The sequence below is a fragment of the Hetaerina americana genome, unplaced genomic scaffold, assembly GCF_022747635.1.
Source record: "Hetaerina americana unplaced genomic scaffold, ioHetAmer1.1.p SCAF_2, whole genome shotgun sequence".
Lineage (NCBI taxonomy): Eukaryota > Metazoa > Arthropoda > Insecta > Odonata > Calopterygidae > Hetaerina > Hetaerina americana.
In genome coordinates, this window is record NW_027286763.1 from 29186476 (window position 1) to 29209285 (window position 22810).

At 41.3% G+C, this 22810-nt stretch overlaps 1 protein-coding gene and 1 long non-coding RNA gene across 2 annotated transcripts; both read left to right on the forward strand.

The window, feature by feature from the left end:
- Nucleotides 1–219: 219 nt before the first annotated feature.
- LOC139687430 (facilitated trehalose transporter Tret1-like) lies at nt 220–12373 on the forward strand. The gene is made up of 3 exons (XM_071584571.1): nt 220–328; nt 3208–3375; nt 9871–12373. Exons 2-3 carry the CDS (start codon nt 3240–3242, stop codon nt 11295–11297), a joined length of 1563 nt encoding a protein of 520 aa, XP_071440672.1. The 5' UTR covers nt 220–328; nt 3208–3239; the 3' UTR covers nt 11298–12373.
- A 3752-nt stretch (nt 12374–16125) lies between these two features.
- On the forward strand, nt 16126–20205 carry LOC139687974 (uncharacterized). The gene is made up of 3 exons (XR_011700710.1): nt 16126–16478; nt 17574–17700; nt 19908–20205. It is a non-coding gene; the product is annotated as an uncharacterized lncRNA (long non-coding RNA).
- The last annotated feature ends 2605 nt before the right edge of the window (nt 20206–22810 follow it).

Below are 22810 nucleotides of genomic sequence, written 5' to 3' on the forward strand. Positions count from 1 at the left end.
TGGTGAGAGGCTTATTCTATCAGCCGTGGAGGCCAACGGCAAAATACTTGTATAGACGATTGACTGCCGATGGTCCATCCCCTCCCCGCGAGGTTGCTGCGCGATGACCCTAGTCTGATGACCCTTTCCCTGCCCCCCCTCTACCCAGAGGGCACTTTTGACTGGGCACGGATGAGGTCAGGAGAGGGGGCGGTGCTCGTGGTGTGTGGAACGAGTGCATATCAACGGCCTGCGGACCGACGCCTCTCCCACTGAGTTCGCCGGCGGCGGATGCACCAGGACAGACAGCGGGACTGTGTGCTTTCTTCATACGTGTCGCCAGTGAAAAGTGAGTCTTCCGTAGAGGGTAGCCAGACGAAGCGTTCGCGCCGTATGCGAGTTAGATGCAAAGCAGCGAGTTCGATATATCATCATATATGCGATGCGGTTTTCTGTGCAACAGTCATTAAGAAGTTCACTGACAGAAAAAAATATTTCCTACCGCTGAACCAGAACATCTTGCAGTTTCCCACTCGAAACATGAATCTCGAAACGAGTTAATAGTCGGATGGGATCCGTTTGTTGGTTAGCGTTGTGGCTTGCCACCTGGAGGGCTCCGGTTTGAACTTCAGCGGTGTGTTCAGTAGCATCCCGATCCCTCCGAGAGAGCACTTATGGTTCAGTCCTCCATCCATCCAATGGAACGCTAAAAACCGTTTAACCAGCCCGCACCTTTCATTTAGTGTAGGATATTGCTTATTCTGAGTCTCTTTCCATGAAAAACCTTCCTCTTCCAGACAGACCCTTCCTTCGTACCTTAGAAATACCGGCCGCTAACATCCACCAATTATTTCCGATGACAAAAGTGCTCTCGACCATCGGTCACCTCTCCTAATAGCTACAGATAAATGTGATAGACGTGCGATTCCACACGTAAACATAGGAAAAGGCGACCTGATCGTAAATGTGTCCCGTTTAAGCAGTGCTGTACCGCTGTGGTGGTTTTAAGATGTGTAAATTTCCTCACGGGCTGGGCACCATACAATCAAACATATTCTATTCCTATAATGCCTTCAAAGCGCACCTTTTCATTCGTTCCTACTCTTGTAGAGTACAAAATATTCTAACTGAATTGGCGGTTATCCTTCAAAGCTATTCTGAGTAATCAGTTCCTAAAAGTTGAATGTTTGAACCGGAAACAGAATTTTTTAGGAAGGGTGCCTAACATCGCTTCACGAACGCTACTCGCTTTCTTGTAGCTTCCTCTCACCCTTTACTCGGATTTTTTTAATACTTTAATATTAAAAATTTCAATAATCACGTGAAGGTTTTTGTGATATAATTTTTGAGGATAAGGCTGTCCTCCTGTCCATTTTCCATAATGTAGTAACCAAAGAGAGGTGTTAGGCGATCGTTAGTAACTGTGTTCTACTGTATTTCGTGTGGACTTCCTCTTTTCTGCCCTATATTATTACCTTATCCAGTTATTTTGCTTTTGCTAATTTCCTGACTTTTAACAGCATATTATCTTCCTTCCTCTACTCCCCATACTTAACAATCTCCCTTCTATCACGGCCTTCATCATCTTAAGATCTATCAATATCTCCTTCATCCAATTTTTCTGCCTTCCTCGTATTTAGTCATTTAACTTCCTCCCTTTTCCCACCGTATTTCGGATTCTGAATCTTCCTCTCTGTCCAACATATATTCTCAATTTTTCTCCGTTCACAAATTTCAAAAGACTCTATCCTACCTGCGCTCATTTTCTCGCCTTAAAGACCATATTTCAAATCCATAGAGAACGAAGAATTTTGCCGATTTTTTAATCTATTTACTCGGCATTCCTGTCATTGTATCCCTTCTTCATGCAAACACTTCTTTTGCCAATATATTCTTCTGATTTCTGTGCTGCTACGACATTTCAATTCAAAAAACTGAGAAAACAATTGTATGGCTCCACCTGTTCTAGGTCATTGCCTCATACTTTGAAGTGTTGCTTTGGTCGGCTGGATTCTACGGCGAGTCAAGTTCACACACAAAGTTGAAAGGTTAATTTTTCCTCTGCGTTACATGCGGGCTTCCAGGAAAATATCAATTCGGGTTTTCGGTCTGGCGTTACCCCACGAATACTCTCCCCAGAAATATCTACGAAGCACTAATTTTCACTGAGTTTATCAAGTTTAATGTTTATTTCGTGGAAATATCTTCAGTGTATAAATTTTATTTCCTAAAAATTTTACATGGATAAATGCTAATGGCATATTCATCATTATTTTACTGAAAATAATGAATCTTTAATTTAGAGAGGGGAGGAAGCTCCACCCCGGGGGTGCCAATCCTTTCATGTTATCGCAATGCAAAACTTAAGAACCAATCCGAGCTCCAAGCTATGGAAGGAAACGCGAACTTTCCCGATGTCAAATTATATCGTCTATTACAATTTTCTCACTGCAACTAAATATTTTTCAAAAATTATTTACGTGTCTCCTGAGATAGTAAAATCTATTTATACAAATCTTCATTTCTATGGGAAAGCAGTTTGTCGTGGTAAAGGATAGGGGCAATCATTCAATTAAATTACCCCGTGTACCTAAAAAATAATAATAAACATATTACTAATGTCCGTGGTCTCGGAATTTTCATTTTTTTATAAATGAAAGCGATCTTTTAGCAGTGGGGACGTTGAATTATTCCTTGATTATTTTTCAGCCATTCAGGCTGGTCAGTGGTGAAATCTGAATTTATTTGTGATATATTGATCACTGCCCGTTGGTATAATCATGCAAGTTATTCATTTCCAAATTAATTTCTTCAGGGGCGCAGGATACTCACGTATCCACCCTCCACCCCCCATCCACCCTCCACCCTCATCTTGTCACCACCCTATGCATATTCTGCGATTCCTCTTCCCTTCTATCTACCACTCTCCCCTCTATCATACCCTTCAATAGGTCACATCTCTCTATTTATCCTCAACTCATTCTCCCCATCTTCTTCGGATTCCCTCAACCCGATTCTATTCTCCCTCCTTCCTATTTTTTTGCCTATTCTTCGCTCTCCCACTATATTTCCCTAGCTTACATATAATTGTCAGTACACATTAAAAATAACATTGTAATGATGAATTTCCTCAAGAAAATTTTCTAGAATTTGGGCAGAAGTAATATTAATCAGTCTTCTTTGATTGACGTGGCTCTCACTCTCTTTCTTTTTTCGTCCTACCTTAAGTTTTCCGATCCAGCAGCTAAGAAATATTCAACATGTCGAAGCACCCGGACAAGAAACTCCGGAATCAGAACAGTCGTACGGCCCTGACTCCAGCCCTCATGGAAGACGGCTCCGTCGACTACTCCAGCGTGACGTGGAAGTTCCCGCAGTATCTGGCCACTATATTCGGTGAGGATGTCTCTTTTGTCCATTCTCGCAACAATCCTTTCCTTATATTTCAGAGGCGGAGCACGTTCGAATTGTAAATGAGTGCATAATCGTATTTTGATGCTTATTTTTCAATCAGCATAATGCTAGGAGTAAGCAGGGTGAAACCAATTTTCTCGCGAAAACGTACCGTGAGATAAAGATTCCAAAAGGAATTTTTTTACACGCTCTGATATATATCGTTGGTAAAAACTAGCCTTCGAAACCTTGACTTAGATAATCGAAGGAATAAACTCGCCGTCCTTTCTTATGGGTCAAATGTTGGTTTTAAAATTTCAAACTCAAGCAATTGTGAGATGAGAACAAAAGCAATATCTATCCGAATTGAATTTCGTGTTTTTTAGTCAAGAGTTTTTAAGTAAAGCATCGAATTATATGTAAAAAGAATCTGGAATTACCGGAATTTTGCCAACCTGAATCTATATTTTTCGCATGTTGAATTTTTTGCATTAACAACCCTGGAAGCGGAATAAAAGCCCTTAAAAAGTTATTCAACCAAATTTTACATCTGTGTAGAATTTCATGGTATTATTTTTCTTCTGGCCAAACTTTTTGAAAACATATTGTTACCATAACAGGCAGCTATATTACTTTTTTATCGTAAACGAAAACAGATGAGCTTACAGGTACTAACATATCATATGGAATTACCGTTACAAATCACGGTTTCAATATAGTAAGTTTTTTACGGTTATTAACCTTCACCTATTAAGGTTTATAACCACCTTTTCCTCATTAGTGTAATGTAAAAAATCGTATAAATTCTTATCACTAGCCATGCCTTTTGAGCGATCAGTAATTTCGTATGCAACAGTGTTAATATTTTACGCAGGCTTACTTCCTTCATCTCTGAATCTACAAGAAATAATAGGGATCAAAATTTTATTCTTTCAATTTCAAAAGTTCCTCGTAGTTATTTGAGCTTCATCCTCGTATCAATAGCAAAATATGACCGATACGAGTTGTCCCTTTCCATGCTCACGCGTTCACGCAGGCCTTGTTTTGGAAATACATACGTAACCCCACCCGTGATGCAGCTTGGGAGATATGATTGCTTTGGGATCGGGCCTAGGTTTGTCACTGCTATCGCTATCTAGCCACGTCTGCAACCGCAATGGTATGGATATAACGGGAAGAGTCCATCCCAGCCGTACTCTTTTAAATGGGCAAAGGATGGGCGAGGGAAATTGGAGAAGATACAAGCAGTACATCAATAAAAATTATAACAATAAATAATTAACTGAAAATAAAACCAATAATAAATAAAATAAAAAACTAAAAATAATTGAAATATTTAGATACCGCAAACGGTTAGAACAATGAAATGGAAGACTGCAAATAAATCACGTACTATCTAGCTTGGATATACTACAGGGTACCCAAAAATGGTAGGACTGATTTTTTTACAAGAATTTTATTGACGATATACTTACATCGACTTAATAATCTTCAAAGTATGCTCCTTGAGCTGCTACGCATTTAGTATAACGTTGCTCCCATTCCCCGTACGCCCGCTGGAAATTTTCTATGAGGATGCCGTTGATGACCCTCGTCGAAGCCTCTTGAACGGCCTTTATCGAGTCAAAACGTCGTCCCTTGAGCTGTATTTTCATCAGGGGGAAGAAGAAGAAGTCCGGTGGTGCCAGATCGGGAGAATAGGGCGGGTGCGGCAACGTGGCAACGCCGCATTTGGCCAGGAGCTGTCTGACGACGAGCGCGCCATGGCAGAATTTTCGGCACCATCTTGGCGCACACCTTGCGCATGGCCAAATCCTGTGAAATAATGCGTTGGACGTTGGATGCAGACAGACCCAACTGGTCTGCAATTTCTTCACTGGTTAAGCGTCGGTCTGTGTTCAGCAGTGTCCTCACTCTGTCCACATTCGTGTCGGTTCTTGCCGTCGACGGCCGTCCGGAGCGATGGTCGTCTTCAGCGAGCTCCCTACCCTCTTTAAACAACTTGTGCCACTCAAATACTGTGGAACGGCCTAGAGCAGTGTCACCATAAGCCTGCTTGATCATATCGAGGGTCTCAGTTGCCGTCTTCCCGAGTTTCGCACAAAACTTCACGGAATAAAGTTGCTCTAAATTCAGATTCATTTTGTTTTTCGACGCGGACAAAAAACTTGCTTCACTAAAAACGGTGTCCTCACTCAACGACAGCCCGCAGGTGACTGAGGTTAGTGTCGGTCTGTTGCTAAGAGCCCCCTCCACCTTACCCTGCCAGGCAGACCCCCCTCCACTGCTCCGTTCGCGCCAGAGAAAATCAGTCCTACCACTTTTGGGTGCGACCCTGTATACAGCATTGATCCTTGCTAGTCTCAAGCACTCAAACACACGTAATAAAATAAAAATTAGAATAATAAAAATGAAAATTAATCACGCACTCTCTAGCTTGGATGTACTATGCAGCAGTGATCCTTGCTAGTCGCATACACTCCCACTCTATCGGGGCTTACGAGAGGTTTCCCTCTGCGGCAGTGGCCCGCCAATCACTCACTTGCTTGGGTATGCGAAGACGCCTTAACCCTTGCAAAACTCACTCACTCACTCACAGGTCTACCGTGGAATTTCTTCCGACGTTAGTACTGTGACTCGCACTTTGCGGAAGGGTAAGGGGAGTGCCCAGAAGCTGACACAAGTGTTTCGACTGCAAAGCAGTCCTCTTCAGAGAAAGAATCCTTCCCTGAAGAGGACTGCTGCTGCATAGTACATCCAAGCTAGAGTGTGCGTGATTCTTGTTGCTTTTATTATCTTATATTACGTGTGACTGACGGGCCACTGGCGCCGAGGGAACCTCTCCTAAGCCCTGATTGAATGTGAGTGCTTGTGAATAGCAAGGATCAATGCTATATAGCACATCCGAGCTAGAAGGTGCGCGATTATTGTTCGTTTTTTATTTCACTACGTGTGATTGGTGGGCCCCTGACGCAGAGGGAAACCTCTCGTAAGCCCTGATAGAGTGGGAGTGTATGCGACTAGCAAGGATCACTGCTGCATAGTACATCCAAGCTAGAGAGTGCGTGATTGATTTTCATTTTTATTATTCTAATTTGTATATTATTACGTGCGTTTGAGTGCTTGAGACTAGCAAGGATCAATGCTGTATAGTATATCCAAGCTAAATAGTACGTGATTTATTTGCAGTCTTCCATTTCATTGTTCTAACCGTTTGCGGTATCTAAATATTTCAATTATTTTTAGTTTTTCATTTTATTTATTATTGGTTTTATTTTCAGTTAATTATTTATTTTTATAATTTTTATTGATGTACTGCTTGTATCTTCTCCAATTTCCCTCACCCATCCTTTGCCCATTTATAAGAAAGAGTACGGCTGGGGTGGACTCTTCCCGTTATATTCATACGGCCGTAGTTACCGTTCGCTTTGTACATCGCAATGGTATGGCTCTCATCATATGGTACGTACGAGTACATGGCCAAAAGCCATGGTCGTCTCATCTCTCTCCCATGAGCACTTCATCCGAGAAAATGCCATTAAAAAGATTTAGGATGTCATGAAAAGTATTATTGAAATCTACCGTGGAGTTATTGAAGAACGTCTTCCATCTGTTGGGATGCTTTGTGCTAATGATTATGCCACCTGATATTTGAGTGCGTGATCGGTGTGAAATTTTCTAACGATGAGAAGGAGTATCGAATTTTCCACCGTAATTAACCCTAAATTGATTTGACAGGAGATAGACTCACGCCATACTGAGACCTACGGCGTGTGACTGTCAATCATAACTTGGGAAATAAGCTGGGACGGCTCGTCTTCCAGGGTTTCAGTAAGTCGTGACAAACCAAAGGGCACGTTTCACTTCGGGTGATGTAAAGAATTTGTAGCCTGAGCATACAATCAGTAGCTCCGGTCAGTAGCCCAATGCCACCACACTACATTTCTCAACACGACTTTTTCTTTCAACTAATAACTTACGCCTGGGCAAGGTAGAAAAAAACACTGCATCTCTTGTCTAAACGTTTTCGTAATGAAATGTTCATGATGTATGTTCAAAGAGCGAATCAGTCTTGATCGGGGCATTCCGAATTCCAAACGGCAATGTTCGACACTTTCCCGACTGGCGGGAGATTAGCCGTCGGCTAATCAAAGCAACCCCGGTTTCGAAAAGGGCCCCACAGGGGAAGATGGATGACCCCGGGGGGTTGGGGGAGAGGCGTGTGGGCGATAGTTGGCGCCCCCCGGGGCCAGGGTCACTCGTGGCGCGATCGTTGGAATCTCTTCTTCTCCCCCCTCCCCCCGCTTCCACACGCCACCTCTGCCGAAGAAGCGTCTCCCGTTCTCCCGCCCCTCCCTCGCCGGATGACCTCCTCTCGCTCGCCTCCATCCCCATAGAGATAGCCTGCTCGTGTGATTGTGTAATTTGAACCGCCTCGGGTGGTGTTTTGCCTTATCGTCATTTTTGAATTGTCAGACTTGATTATTTGAAGCTCTTTACCCAAGGGGATAAGCATAAGAGTCATAATGACATCCCGACGCTGGCCAGCTTCACACAATTTTCGTAGAGGCGCCCTCTTATTAAACGAAAGAAAAATTCTCAGTCTAGGAGTACAATCGTTACCGCGTTTGTTTTCTATACACACCTTCTCTCATATACGCAGACGTGTCCATTAGCTATTCGACTATCATCCGTTCTCTCATCATGGCCAAACAAGCGGAGCACACTTTTTTCTTATTCTATCAATTTCTATTTGGTCTAATATCAGTCCAAACAACCACAAGTTCACTGATCTGTGATTACGCGACACGATCGCGAGTAACAGATCAATGAACTTGCGACTTATGATTGAATTAGTGCTCTTTCTCCTAAACAAAATCTCTTTCGATTTGGTCAGTTTTCTCAGCTATATCCATGACAAAAATGACAAATTTTTTTGCCACTTCAGATAAACGTAAAGTCTAATTTGGCATGTTTCAGGAACGGCATTTTCAATGCAAAAAATTTGTTCTTATATTCGGCTCTGTCTCGTAAGTGATAATCTCGATTTGGACTTGCGCCTTTCAAGTTATAATGGAAAAATTAGATATATATATATATATATATATTAATGATGCCACAAGCAATTCCTTTGGATGAGTTCAGTGTACCGTCTCTCTGGAATTTTAAAAGCGTAATTTCTAGGATGATTGCTATTTTAAAAGATATTTAATTATATCAACCTCTGACTGTGATTATCAAAAAAAATCCATGATGAAATTTGAAAGATTTTATGCTTAAAGTTGCCTCATATTCAGTTTAAATTTTGAAAAAATCTAGTATTTTAACTCATTCCAAATGAATTAACGGTTTATGTTGGAGTCAAAATAATCAACATTAATGGCATAGGCTTGTAATGTCTCGGGAGGAAGCATTGTTGGGGAAGAAATCGACCGAAAGGATTCCGTGAATGTCGTCTATATATCATACGTAAAACTTGGTTTGTGAATCTACAAATCACTAGTAATATCACAATCATAAATAAAATCACAATGATAATATTCCCTTGGATATACTCCATGTGAATCATTACTTGGTGATCGCGCATAGTGAAAAGCTAAATCATGAAAGTTGTCATAGAATGGTTTCAGGCGTCACTTTGTGGAAGCGAATCATTTCAGAAAATATATACTTGGTTATTCCACGTATATTTTTTATTAAACACGACCCGGGTTTCGACTTAAAAAGTCATCTCCTGATGATGATACTGCAAGTCGAAACCCAGGTTGTGTTTAATAAAAAATATACGTGGAATAACCAAGTATTTATTTTCTGAAATTAAAATTGTCTCCGTGCCTAATTGATTTCAACATTACGAAACTGTGGCCGACTGTGCTTTAAGTTGGCAAAATGCTCTAAAGCTATCGGTGCTGAAATTCCATATAAAATATTCCGCCACAAAATTATGATCACATTTCCATCGCAATTTTTGGCTGTAACTTGCTCCCTACAAATCATCATGTACACTAAAAATTAATAAAATATAGAGGCTGAGACTTATTTCATTCGAGTGCTAATCATTTTGTGTGGTCCTCCTTCGATAAGAACATGTTCATTTAACTAAGGGTTAGTTGTGCATTCGTTTATTCAGAATGGTATGGATATGTGAAATTAAATATTAATTCTTTTTCATTCCTGTGCAAAATACTTTTATTTTTACTCTCCATTCAATTTTCCATTTGCTTATGAAAGCGTTATAATAGCTTTCCTGCTGACATTCAAATTAAACTAATTAAGAGCGAAAAATTAGCTTATCTCAATTTAAATTAAGATCTATGGGGAACACTTCGGTAGCTCCGTAAAAGTCAATTTGCTATACTTCAGTAAAGTGAGTTCTTGCTATTTCTCCACTCACTAACAACACGTGATTCTAATGTTTGCCCACGTATCAACATGCATTGAGGGCATCAATTAGGCAAAATAATCTACTTTTAGTTAATTCATTATATCCTCTCGCAGCAACCTTCGGGGCCATGGCGGCCGGCACCACTCTCGCCTGGACCTCCCCCGCTCTCCCCATCCTCAAGGCCTCGGCCAAGGCAGGAGATGACATCTTCGGCCTGGATCTGACGGCGGCCGAAAGCTCATGGGTGGGGTCCATACTGACTCTCGGCGCCTGCCTGGGGGCCCTCCCAGCGGGCCCCATCGCGGACCAGATTGGCAGGAAGCGCCTTCTGACCGCCACCTCGCTGCCCTTCCTCTTCTCCTGGCTTCTCGTGGCTGTGGCGCCCAACGTCCACTTCCTGTACAGCGCCAGGTTTCTGGCCGGCCTGGCCACCGGTACTGTCTCCGTAGTCGTACCGATCTACGTGGGCGAGATAGCTGAGCGCTCCATCAGGGGAACCCTGGGATCCTTCTTCCAGCTAATGCTCACCTTGGGCATTCTGCTCTCCTACGCCGTGGGCGCCTTCTCCGCCTCCTACGGCACTCTGACCGTCTCCTCTGCGACCGTCTCCGCCCTGTTCCTCCTGGGCGCCATTTGGATGCCCGAGTCCCCCCAGTATCTGCTGGCGTGGGGCAGGCGCGAGGAGGCCGTGCGATCCTTACTCTGGCTCCGCGGTGTGGACAACCCCATCGCCGTCGAGAGGGAGTTGGCCTCCATGGAGCACGACCTCACAGCTTCCGCCAAGGAGGCCCTGGACCGCGGGGGTAGTGGCACCGTCGGCGTGCTAAGGGAGCTCGTCACTTCCCCCGTGACCCGCAAGGCAGCCCTCGTCACCCTCGGGCTCATGGTGTTCCAACAGTTGTCCGGGGTGAACGCCGTCATCTTCTACACGGAGAGTATCTTTGCGCTGGCTGACGCTCGTCTCTCAGCAGCATCCAGCGCCGCCGTCCTGGGGGCTGTGGGTGTCGTGGTCACCGCCCTGGCGGCCGTGCTGGTCGAGAGGGTCGGGCGTCGTTTTCTGCTCTGCCTCTCCTCCCTGGCCGGGGCGATATCCTTGTGCGCCCTGGGGGCCTTCTTCCATCTGCAGCGATTGGCGGACGAGCAGGGGGTAGTTCAGGGCCTCAGCTGGCTACCGCTAGTGAGCCTGGCCGCATTCGCAGTGGCTTTCTCGCTTGGGCTGGGCCCGCTGCCGTGGGTCATGATGGGGGAGCTATTTCCAGCGAGCGTCAAGGGGGTGGCGGGGGCCCTGGCAGCCGCCGTCAACTGGATGCTCGCGTTCGTGGTCACCAAAAACTTCACGGGGCTCACCTCATCCCTGGGCACGGATGGGACCTTCTGGGGTTTCTCCATCGTGTGCGCCCTGGCGGTGTTGTTTGTGGCCTTCTTTGTGCCGGAGACTAAGGGGAAGTCGGAACATGAGATCCACGAGGCGATGCAGGGGGCACGCACGCGGTGGAGGAGCAGGACGAACGAACCGATTAAAATCGTGAGCCCCATTTGAAGGCCGAGAGGTCGCTGGACTGGAGATCTGTCAAAGGCAGAGAGTAGAAAGTCGGGCTTTATTGAACCCAAAGCACCGGATCCGTGATGTATATCTTCTTCTCTCACCCCTCTCAATTAATCTCGCTTTCAGAGTGGTACTGATTTGGGATTGAGGCAACAAGCCCCTGCAGTTCTAGAAGAGAATAGCTTGCCGGTATTATTTTGATATGGCTTCAAATTGTAATCCAGATGCAAACGTTTTCAAAACACAATATTTGAGTTTTTGTTTGAAGTTTAAACACAAATGTTGGTGGAGGCCGTTTTTTGTGTGTAAATCATTGTTATTTATACTCTAAAAATTTATTCTTTAAGTAAAAAAATACAAATGAAATAATTCACTATGTAAAACAGTATATGTAGAAATTAAATTTACCAAAGAATTGCTCTACCATGTTCAAATCAAGTGTTGGAATGTGTGTCTATCGAATATTATCATATGGCGGTAGTTTTTGTTTTTAGGCCAAAGAAGCTCAGACAGAAAATAAGCAGCTCTATATGGGAACTATGATTAAGGAGAAGAGATAGTAATATTTTGCTTCAAAAATAACTGCTCTGTATAAAATTACTGCCCAAACAAAGACTATATTTTCCTGTTATTTTCTTTTTTAGAAAAAATATATTCCCTTTGTAAGGGAAAGAGAGACAACTAAAATGCTTTGCTTTTTAAACAAAATGTTTTCTGAGTGGTGGCATAATTCTTTACCATAAACACAGAAATCAACCCAAAGCTCGGTTTGGTGGGTGATAGTGGAGTTCACCCAGTACTACTACCCTGATGAGTGAAATTCACACATCATGGTAGGGGGGCCAATTCCTTTCCCTGTGCTGGTTATGGTTGCCCATTGAGACCCGGTACCCAAAAAATCACATAGCGTGGGTGAAGCTGCAGGTGCACAGAAAGGATTACCCAGGAATCGAACCCAAGCACTCCGGTCAGCAGTCCAACGCTCTACACCTGGACTATCACGACCCATAGTTCTCTACCATGTTTAAAATATTAATATTTTGGCTGTGGACAAATTTATTTCTTTGAGATTTGGTCATTTTTTCTTTTATCCTCAGTTTAATTCATATGGTGACATTTTATATCTATTTCTGGATCATTTAAGGATTGTGTCAGCCGGTGAGAAAATATATTGTGGTCATAATTTGCCCTCTCTCTCCAGTGAAAAACAATGATCATAGATACTTTCTGAAATATATACTCACTGAAAAGTGTTCCTATTATTTCAGAAGCATCTTTAGCCATTGTTATTATTTGTCTTTAACAAGATGCATTTTTTATTGTAGGCAATCCTTACTAAAAAGCGTCTCAGCAATCGATTAAGTACATGGAATAAATTGCATTGCTTAGTTTTCAGTCCTGACATTATCTATTACTTATCTTGGATGTGTTTTAGAGTAAGAAGTACAAGAGTATGGGTATAGGAAAGAGAATTACGCAAGGCAAAGAATTTTTAACAAGTAGAAGGGAGTTGATGACAGAGACTTTGAGTAAGAATGTTAAGAAAAGGCTAGTGAATAAATTGATATGAAGGTCTTGTACGGCTTGGAAATTTGTTCATTGAAGCAGGGTCGTAGTAGGCTCTTGCAATGTGGGTGTGGGGAAGGATGGAAAAGGTAAAATGGACAGAAAGGAAAACAAATTAAGTGCTAGATATGGTGGGTAAGGAGAGAAAATTATTCAAAATTGCTAAGAGAAAAGGTTTCTGGGAGAAATCAAAAGGGGGGAGGAAAGGTGGATTTAGGGTATTTTGTTTGGTGATTGAAATACAAATGTATTTGAATACTTGTATATTTGAATTCCTATCATAGATAGAATATAATTGACTCTGGGGCATGGCTTTATAAATTGTTTTGAGGCACTCAGAAAAAAAGAGATAACTATTGAAATAATATATTTTAAAAAATAAATTGAAATACTATAATAAAAAAATAAATAAATAGACACTGAGAGAAAATGCGGGACCCATCTTACCGAGATTTTTTCACACCTAATGTTTCATGCAAAATTTAAAACACTACTTTTATATATCTGTGGCCTCCTTAGGTTTGTAAATTTTGATTCGCAGATCACTCAAAAACGTATGGTGGATTGAGTCGATCATTTCTGAGGGTATCACTTCCACTGGTCGTCCCAAACGATGCTCATCATATGAGGACATAGGGCTTCGATTTGACTCATTTACCCTCTGGTAAACAGTCGCAAACACAGGCGCATGCCGCGAGTTTCATCCAACTCGGCTTGGACATTTTTCGGTGTTAAGCTTCTTAAATTGAAGTGTTTAATCGCCGCACGATGTTTTTTTTTCTAAAGAAACAAAATATTTTGCTTCAGTAGAATATGGAAACAAGATCGTTCGATGGAATTAATTGAAAATTTAACAACAGCTTAGTGAGATATAAGTCTTACTAAAAGTATGCCTTTTCCTATTCATAGATTTGGCACCATCCCTTGGGCTCTCTAAAGAGTTATTGAACGACCTACCTTGTACGTTTTTGATGTCACGTTGCATATTGTTAGTAGAGGCAAGGAAATTGTTTTTGAAATTGAAATTTAGGAATAGCGTAATCAATGCGCCATTTCTCAGGAGCAGGTTTTGGTAAGTTAGGAAACTAACTAAATAAAAGCAGCAATTATGACATTCCCCGTTCTGCAAAAAAGGTCCGTGAAAACGCCGATATATTCTTTCACCAGGACCCCTATGAAGGTCACAACTATTTAAGTAATTAATTATTAATCCTGGCAAGCGCACACATCCATCATTTGTTCCCTACCTTGGTAACGAAGAGTAAGATGTTTTTTTTCCACCTGATTCCTCAATTACAAAATTCTTAAATTCAGCCTGCTGATATTCCTTTCTTGTCAATGCAGTCAATGAGTCTTAATTCCATATCCTAACACGCCTACCTTTCCTTTTCTTTTTAAATCGGTCGCCGTACTGCATAACAACTAAATTGTGATGAGTCCGCATCCGCTCTCGGGAATCTGTGCAAATTGATCACACTCTTTAGAATTCTTTGTCTAACCAAAATATAATCTGACTGATACCTTTCAGAGTAACACCGCATTTTCCATATTTACTTACGTCTTTTTGGGTGTCTGAACCAAGTGTTGGCGATGACTAACCCCTGTCTCATGCAGAATTCAACTGCTTTCTCCTCGCGGTCATTTCACCTACCTAAACCGCAATATATAGTAGCCTACCTCATAACCATTTTTCCTTCACCTACTATTGAACCCTAATCCCCCATCACTATAAAACGCTTCTCTCTAGGAACATCCGCGATTATATGTATCCTCTAACTGATCGTATACCCTATCGACTTCTTCCTCCTTATGATTGCTTGGCGATATCTTTACCTGAGCAATGACCGAGTTCGTCGGGTCTGATTTTAATTTAACTGGGTAAAATTCTATCCGTTGCTTGCACTTTGTTGACTACGATCCTTCCTCCCTTTTTTTTCAATATTATGGCAACGCCTCGACGGCTCTCGTCCCCTCCGCTGTCAATTACTCGATAACTATTACTCTAGTAATCCCCGCTATCCTTCCATCTCACGTCGCAAGTGCGTAGTCATAAATCACAGAAATGGAATGCGTGAACGTGTTTAAATACCTCACGACCTCTCCTGGGTGAAACACATACGGGGTATATGCGGAGCAGCTAACAAAAAATTAGGATTTATTAGAAGAGTCCTAGATCATTGTGATGAAAAGGTCAAAGAGAAACGATATCTTTCGCTGGTTCGGCCTCATTTAGAATATGCTGCAAGTATCTGGGATCCTCACGAAGTTGTAAAGGGCAAAGCACAATTGTTTTCATTCCATTCTTCGTATCACGCTTTGGAATGTTCAAAAACGTCATGCTCGGTTTTTGAAGCGATGACTTTGGAGGGCCAAGTGAAAGAATTACGGAAAAAAGATGTCCCACTTCCATTCTTTTTTCACAATATATTAACGTGACGAATACCAATTGACTGGGAGTGGCCTCGGACAACCGTTTTCACGGAACTAGGGCCGAAGAGGAATATTACTCCATGATCCATATCGGGTTTCCAAAACCGGGTTGGTAACCAGAGCTCTCACCCTCCGGGATCACCTTCTCTCGCATGCGGGTCTCCAGGCGCGGTAAACACCCATGTGGATCGCAGGCCGGATGGTATGGCCGTACAAAGACAGTAAATCCATTTGACTGTTTGGAAGTATCCCTTCCTTACTAGCGGTTAGTTTTCGGGTATGGCCCCCCGTCTTTTTAGTCTTCTCTTACGACAGACAGGGATACCGCGGGAAAATCGTCAATCCTGAACTGAAGAGTCCGTCGGATGGGACGCAGTTGACTCATCGCACTTCCGAGGCGGGATTGGCAATGCTGCTTCACCTGTGCCTCAACCCTCCCTCCCCCTCTCCTCTAGCCCTCCTACAAACCTACCCTCCCCGTTATTTACAACTTCCTATACCCTTACGTAATAAACTCAAATAAAAATAAGGAAGCATCCAGGTTCATACTCCCTACTGAGGGATAGTATTTGCCAACACGTTTAACTTACCGAGTTCCTAATGAAATTTTCCTTACAGCAATTTACATCGCCAATTTAATTGAAAATTGCAAATTATTTTCCGTGTCGCAAGAACCTAACATCATCATTATTAGGCTCATTTACTTACATGTGTGTTGTGGCATGTATTTTTATAGTCATGGACTAACAATTTGACCCAAGTCAGGATTCAATGAATGGTCCCACGATACGATTTCTGGAGGGGCACACAATTGCAGTCAGTTCGCTCCAGTAGAAAACCCAGCGAAGATACGCGCAATTCGCACTTTCGGGATTGATATGGGCTAACAATGCCCTCCGTCTCCTTTTCCACCGTCCCAATTCGATTTCACTCTCTCTTGTGCGAAGTCTCCCTCTCAATAAATCCCCCGCCTTCCTCCCAAAGTCCCCCCTCCCTTACATAGTACCTGCCGCCGGGCATTTGGTCTACTCAGTTCGCTTTGAGAGCCGGGGTGAGCCAGACGACCGAAGCGGATGGATTCATCGCTATCCCGGAGTTCGTGAAGCCCACGAGGGCATATCGTCGAAGATCTCTGGAGAAGACTCGGCGGTCGAAATCACGGACAACTCTATATCTCTGGTGAGTGGCGATTTCATACAAGCCTGCGTGCAAAAATGCAATGATATATTAGGATTCTTCATAAACATATCCAATGTATCAATTTTATAATTGCCAGGTTTCGATTATCTAGATCAGAGGGCCACTATCCAAAATTGATGGTTGCATGTTGGTACGTATGAAGTCAGCCGACAAATATTACTTTGAAATGTGCTCTTTCTTGTTGGCATCCGTATATACATACATACACCGAGCAAAGGGTTGAAGTCCAAGGTGAATCCGATCTTCAGCTTGGCGAAATTGTCGTTGGTTATTGTCCTGTTGCTGTATTAATGATGGTCCCGTAATTGTCATCATTGAGGATCGGGATGGTGCGGTGGACTGGCTTCCCACGCAAAGGGTCCTAGTTTGAATCCTAGAGGCGGGAGGTATTTTCAATGGTGTCTCGATCCCTAAGATGAAGGTGCTTTGTGGAGAGCACTGGGAGTGAGTACACCGTCCGACGTTTGGGACGTTAAACTGCGGACCCCTTGGTGCCTTCCGTTAAGAGTGGATTACTGCCGACGTCAGATTTCTCTTAAACCTTCCTTTTTTATTAGCCAACCCTAATGGCACTAATGACCTCTGCTTTCGGCCACCTTCCCTGAAAATACAAATCTGATCGATCCTCGGTAATAATGAGGCCGCGAGAGCTTCACATTCTTGTGTGCACACTCATTGAAATTTCGATTTGCGACGTCCGATTCTTCGTCATTGTAAATTCTCCACAAGTTATGCTTGTGGATCGTACCCTCGCTTGGCATGTGATTCGAAATGGGGAGGAACTGAAGATTCGATCGAGTGTAAGTGAATACAAATTCATCCTAAATTTGTAGTGCATTCCTTCTTACGACTTGTGGCGCCCTAATTAGTATCGAACTCGCCATCCAAGCACGGAGGCTGTCCGCTCAAATCTAGCGTCGGGTTTGCGGGCGACTGGAGTGTATTTCCCAGGAATAACAATTTAAATAAGGAAAACAAAGCATCCGTCCCGGCACGTTAGAGCTGGATGAAATTAGCCCCCAATTCCTTATTTTTTTCAGTCTTAAATACTAATTGAAATGGCTTTCTTTGCAGATATGCTTCAGATGAGGTCACTCCTAGGCTGAAACATGTCAAGCTTCCCTCATCATTTCATCTCAGGCCTATTGCAGGAAAAACACCTGAAAAAATGTCCACCTGCTGCCGAGAGGAGAAAATATGAGTAAATTCTTTTAACTTAAGTTTGCTCTGGCTCTACTGAGACAAATTGCCAAATATTTTCACTCACTTCCCAAGTATTAGAAGTATGATGATGAATTCCTTGTACTTTGTCTCGGCAAGTAGAAAAGGTGTCAAATTTAACACTGCAATAGAGGCGAGAATAAAGATTACTCTGTATTTTCTGCAAAACTTCACATTTGCGACGACTAGTTTCAATTCAAAGCCATAATCCTTGTGTACCTTAAGAGGACGCCTGCGTGTTGTAATTAGGTTTAGCAAATAAAAGTTTTGTGGGAAATAAATCACATTCTCCTTTGATTCAAAATGAATTTCTACGCAATCAAGCCTGATATTTAGTGTATTAAAGGGTTGAGAATGTTAGTTAAGACAGGTGACTGTAGTAATATGAAAGGGATGTTAGGTGGAATGAGGGGAGGTAGAATGTGTAACGGAAGGATTTATTGTGGTGTGTGGTATTCAGGCATTCTTTTTTTGGCAAGGCTGAGAAGTGAAGTGGCTATATTTTTAGTGTCTTACCAATACTAACTAAACTTTTACTTACCCATGAACTAATGTATTATTTAAAAGTTAGTAATATTAGTTAAAAATTTTTTATCTTTTCTAGTGAAATATTTTACCTTATTAAAAAAATCATTTCACAATTAATACTAACTTGTATAATATTGCACCCATTTCTGGTGGTGGCAAGAGATTCTAAGAGACCACTTCTTAAATATTTAGTATATGCCAAATCAAGGGAGTATCATGGATTTGGGCGAAACCATAGAACATACTAAGCTTATGCTGACTAGGATGTTATTTTCATTTTATCCAACAGCATTAATGAACTCATAGGCTGGCTTATATATACCTCTCCTAGTAATAAGCTGAATTTTATGTGAAATTCACTAATCAACAGGGTAATACTGGGGGCCAGTTCCTTTTCTTGTGCCACTTTGTGGTTTCTGAGGAAGATCTGGTACCGGAAAAATCCCACAGCATGGATGAAGGGTAGAGGGTCTCTAGAGGCATCTTTTCTAATCAAATCTGGGCCCCCAGGGCAGTAAACCAACATGCTACCGATTGGACTACCACACCCCCTGTTTAGTTTGTGTGTAATGCATTTTTAAATGAGTTAAGTTAAACCAAATTAAAGTAATTTCAGTAAAATGAGAATTAGCTTTAATTGCTGACCTTAATTTAACAAAAGTATTTTTACCACAGTAAATGCTATGTCAAGAACTTGATCAATTTCTCTAGGAAATAACTAAATCATTACAAATGCTAATGAAAATTTAAATTACCCTAAATAATGTGAAAGTGTCCTGTTAAAGTTGCTCTTTTTTAATCTTTTCTTTGTATTGAAAAATTCTTTCAATAAGAATCACTTTTTGCGAGATGGATTAATTATCAATATGTCAATTTTTGCCTAGTTCCTTGTTATAAAAAGCATTTTGACAAAATGTCACTTGAAAAATTATTTAAACTACTAAAGGCTACCCAACTAAGTAAATTTTGACACCTCGGCATACTTTTGTACTAGTTTTGCAAAAAGACTCAGGTCCTTGCTTTTGATCGTGCAATATTGCAAGAGGATATTGATTTCAATCTCAACAAGAAATAATTATTTATACATTTAATACCAAGGTTTTACGTCTACATGTTTAATAAACTGGTGTGTTGAACATTGATGTTAATAATGTGTTCTGAACTGCACACTTTGATGGACACTATTTGGTTCGTCCATAAGTCTCTAAGAGGTATTAAAACTTGTGTATCATTCCACTTTTTTCTCCAGGTGACTCTTTTCGAATACTGATCTGTATCCATGTTATACAAAGCTATATTCAACCATACAGGCACTTATTCAAAAAATTTAAATGTTTTCACCATTCCTTCTATGCAATATATATTTGCCATTTGTCTTAATTATAAATAACATCCATATCTTTCATGCAAATAGCAATATTTTCTCATTCAGCTAGAAATCATAACATCCACAGAAGTTATCATAAATCAGCAATTTCATATAAAACCCCAATGGTAATGGCTGTAATAATTTATAACATAATACCAAAGTCATTGAAAATGAGTGATAAATTATGTGGTTTCAATTTGAAACTTGGTAGATTCCTTCATATGAAGTGTTATTTTTCATTGAATAAATTTTTAAATAATAAAAAATTGTTCTACTTATCTTCATTTCAGGGTTTTTCATCCCCATTGGTTGTCTTTTGGTGACGATAGTTTAGCTGGCCTTGCCTTCGTCCTAAGGTCGAAGGTATTTTTCGAAGCTTTCTTGTCAAAGACCAAGATATATCAACATGGCTTGAACCACACTGCCACTGCGTTTGCCATGGTAGAATGCACCAGTGCTCATCAAAATCGCTCTCACCCCTCCACTCATTTTCCCTCTTACATGTAAAGCCATTGGATTGGTCAATGTGAAAGGACCTCCACCTGAACAAACTTTTCCCCCCCCCTCCTCCTTCACTCATTTCACCATTCTAACGCACTCACTGACTTAGTCATCTAGAGTGGACAAGTTTTTCCCCTCTTTCATTGCTGTCTCCCCCTCTCTCGTCCTAACCCTCCTCCCTCATATCCCCTCACTGTCCCAGGCGGGTGTCATAGTCCCCCTTTGCACTTCCTTGCTCTCAGGCATTTCCTGTGCCTGCCTCTTCCAGCTCTTCATTCCCTGCATTCCTCCATCTCACTTTTGCCTACATTGCCTTTTCTTTTCCTGGCAGCCTTCATTCTCTTGAATGGGTTGTGAGTGGGGCTCTCTGGAAGCATTCTGTTTGTGTCTGTGGAGGGAGGACCAGGAGTGAATGTCAGAGTGATGGAAGATTGAGCCGCGCCGGTGGGTCGATGGAATTACTGGATGCTGCTCGGCGTATTCCAGGTGGGCTTGAATGAGTTTCACCAACTCTCGCTGCCAATTTACATCTTAGTAATTGATCCCGAGGGATTTTTTTAAAAGATTACTATGATTGTACGGATTGCAATGAACTCTCCTAGCCCATGTGAAACTCTAGAATCCAGTGAATGGGAATATTCAAATCATTTCTGTCTAATAATATTTTTTTTTCTCAATTCATGAATACCACATAATGTTCCTATTTTAATTTCAGATTTCTCCAAATATATCAACCAGGGTTTCATTCTGGGGACCACTTCACAGTATGTAAAATTTTGGTTTTCTAGACTACCCTGTGACATCATTCTATTGGGAATATTTATATAATAAGTTTATCAAATATTTGGAGTGGTTACTTGGCAAAGAAATATCCAGGCAGATAAGTTGCTCATTCTTATCACTTTTCATCTACTTAAGTTAAAATTCCTTCTAAGTGAAGATAATTATTCGTAGTAGAGTTATATATGTTATGTAAAACTGATGCCATGTCAATGCAACAGTTTCAGAGCGTAAAAATCATTCGCCTTGACTGGGATTCGAACCCAGATCCCTCAATATCCGGTCGAGTGCTTTAGCCACTTAAGCTACCGAGGCGTCCTCTTAAACTCTGAAATTTTGGGGCTTTTAAAGGAACAAGATGTTGTGACGAAATACCGTACATACAATGTCACAGGCATTCGTATTCGTGCGCAAGGCATCACAGTCCACGAGGTTAAAGCCAACTTTAAACACTTATGTTGTTTTCACTTTGATTTTTACGCTCTGAAACTGTTGCATTGAAATGCACATTAGCGGATGACTCCGTTAAAAGTTACTGTTGCGGCATCTCCCGCAGTTTCTTTGGAATCTGATGCCATGTAATTATGACCTGGTAAAAAATTTTACTAATAACAATCGTAACATAAGGTCAAATTTTTTAAATGTTTTGCATTCTTAGCTTCTAGCCGAATAACATGACTTCATAGATGGAGACCAGGTTAGTGTGGCAGCTAGAGTATTAGCTTTGCATGCTGAAGGCCTGTGTTCGAATTACAGTGATGGTATAACTTTTCTAAGATATTCTGATCCCTACTTGGGTGCCATATACTACAATTCGGTAGTCCTTCCATCAAATGGAGCATTAAATTGTGTGACCCCCTGGCGTCTTTCCTTTATAATAGATTATTGCCGACAATGGTGTCCTCTCCCCATCCCCATTCCCAGATGGATATCCTATGGTATTTATTGAAGCACAAATGAGATTCATAAACTTCTACCTCCAATATTTGTCATGGAAGTGAAACTAATTCGCAGCCCTTACGTTTGCTTTTCTTCAATTGATCAAGGAGGCTCTAAATAAAATATTGCAGACATTTCTATCAGGCCTGAGAGATATCACATCCAGTGTGCCTATCTGGGCAAGTTATGCAGCTTCTTTTCCACCAGAACACTGACAGCCCAAATGTATGAACTGAGTGATAGCTTGCTCCATGGTTTGTGCCATTCCATCATCATTTTGTTACTATGTAGAAGTATTTTCACATTACTATGCCATCTTCAGGTTCATGTGAGCACATGTGAGCAAATGTGCCTACTACTACTGGAATACAAATATAGATTCAAACACAAAATATAGCTGGGAGAAGTGCAGTACTTCATTGTACTTGTTTAAGTATTTGGTTGTCATCTCGGGAAAGATTTTGTAGAAATAATTTTAATGAAAAAATCATAGACTGTGAGTAAATCAAAGTTTAATGAATTTTTATAATGTTGCATTTCATAGTAATTGAAAATGTTGTTCCTGATAATGTAATCAGCATGTAGTTCTTTCTAAAATTAAAAAGTTTTGATGGTAAATTACTTTCATATAGGTATTGAACAATTTAGAGAAAAAAATTGAAAAACTCTCCAATCATACCAATCATATCAATCTGCATTCGAAAATCTTAGTTAATGTAGTCTTTTTTTTATCTTTACCAAATACATCCAACCATCTGCCATCCAGTTCTGATGCCATGCACAGAAAAAGTGAAAGTAATACATTGAACCATCTGCCATCCAGTTCTGATGCCATGCACAGAAAAAGTGAAAGTAATAACCACAACCACACAGGTCCACAAATGAGATTTTTTAACCAAATTTTCCTAGTTTCGTAAAATTCAACAAAAAGTTTTCCTAAACTTTTTGTTGAATTTTTTCCTAGTTTCCTTGA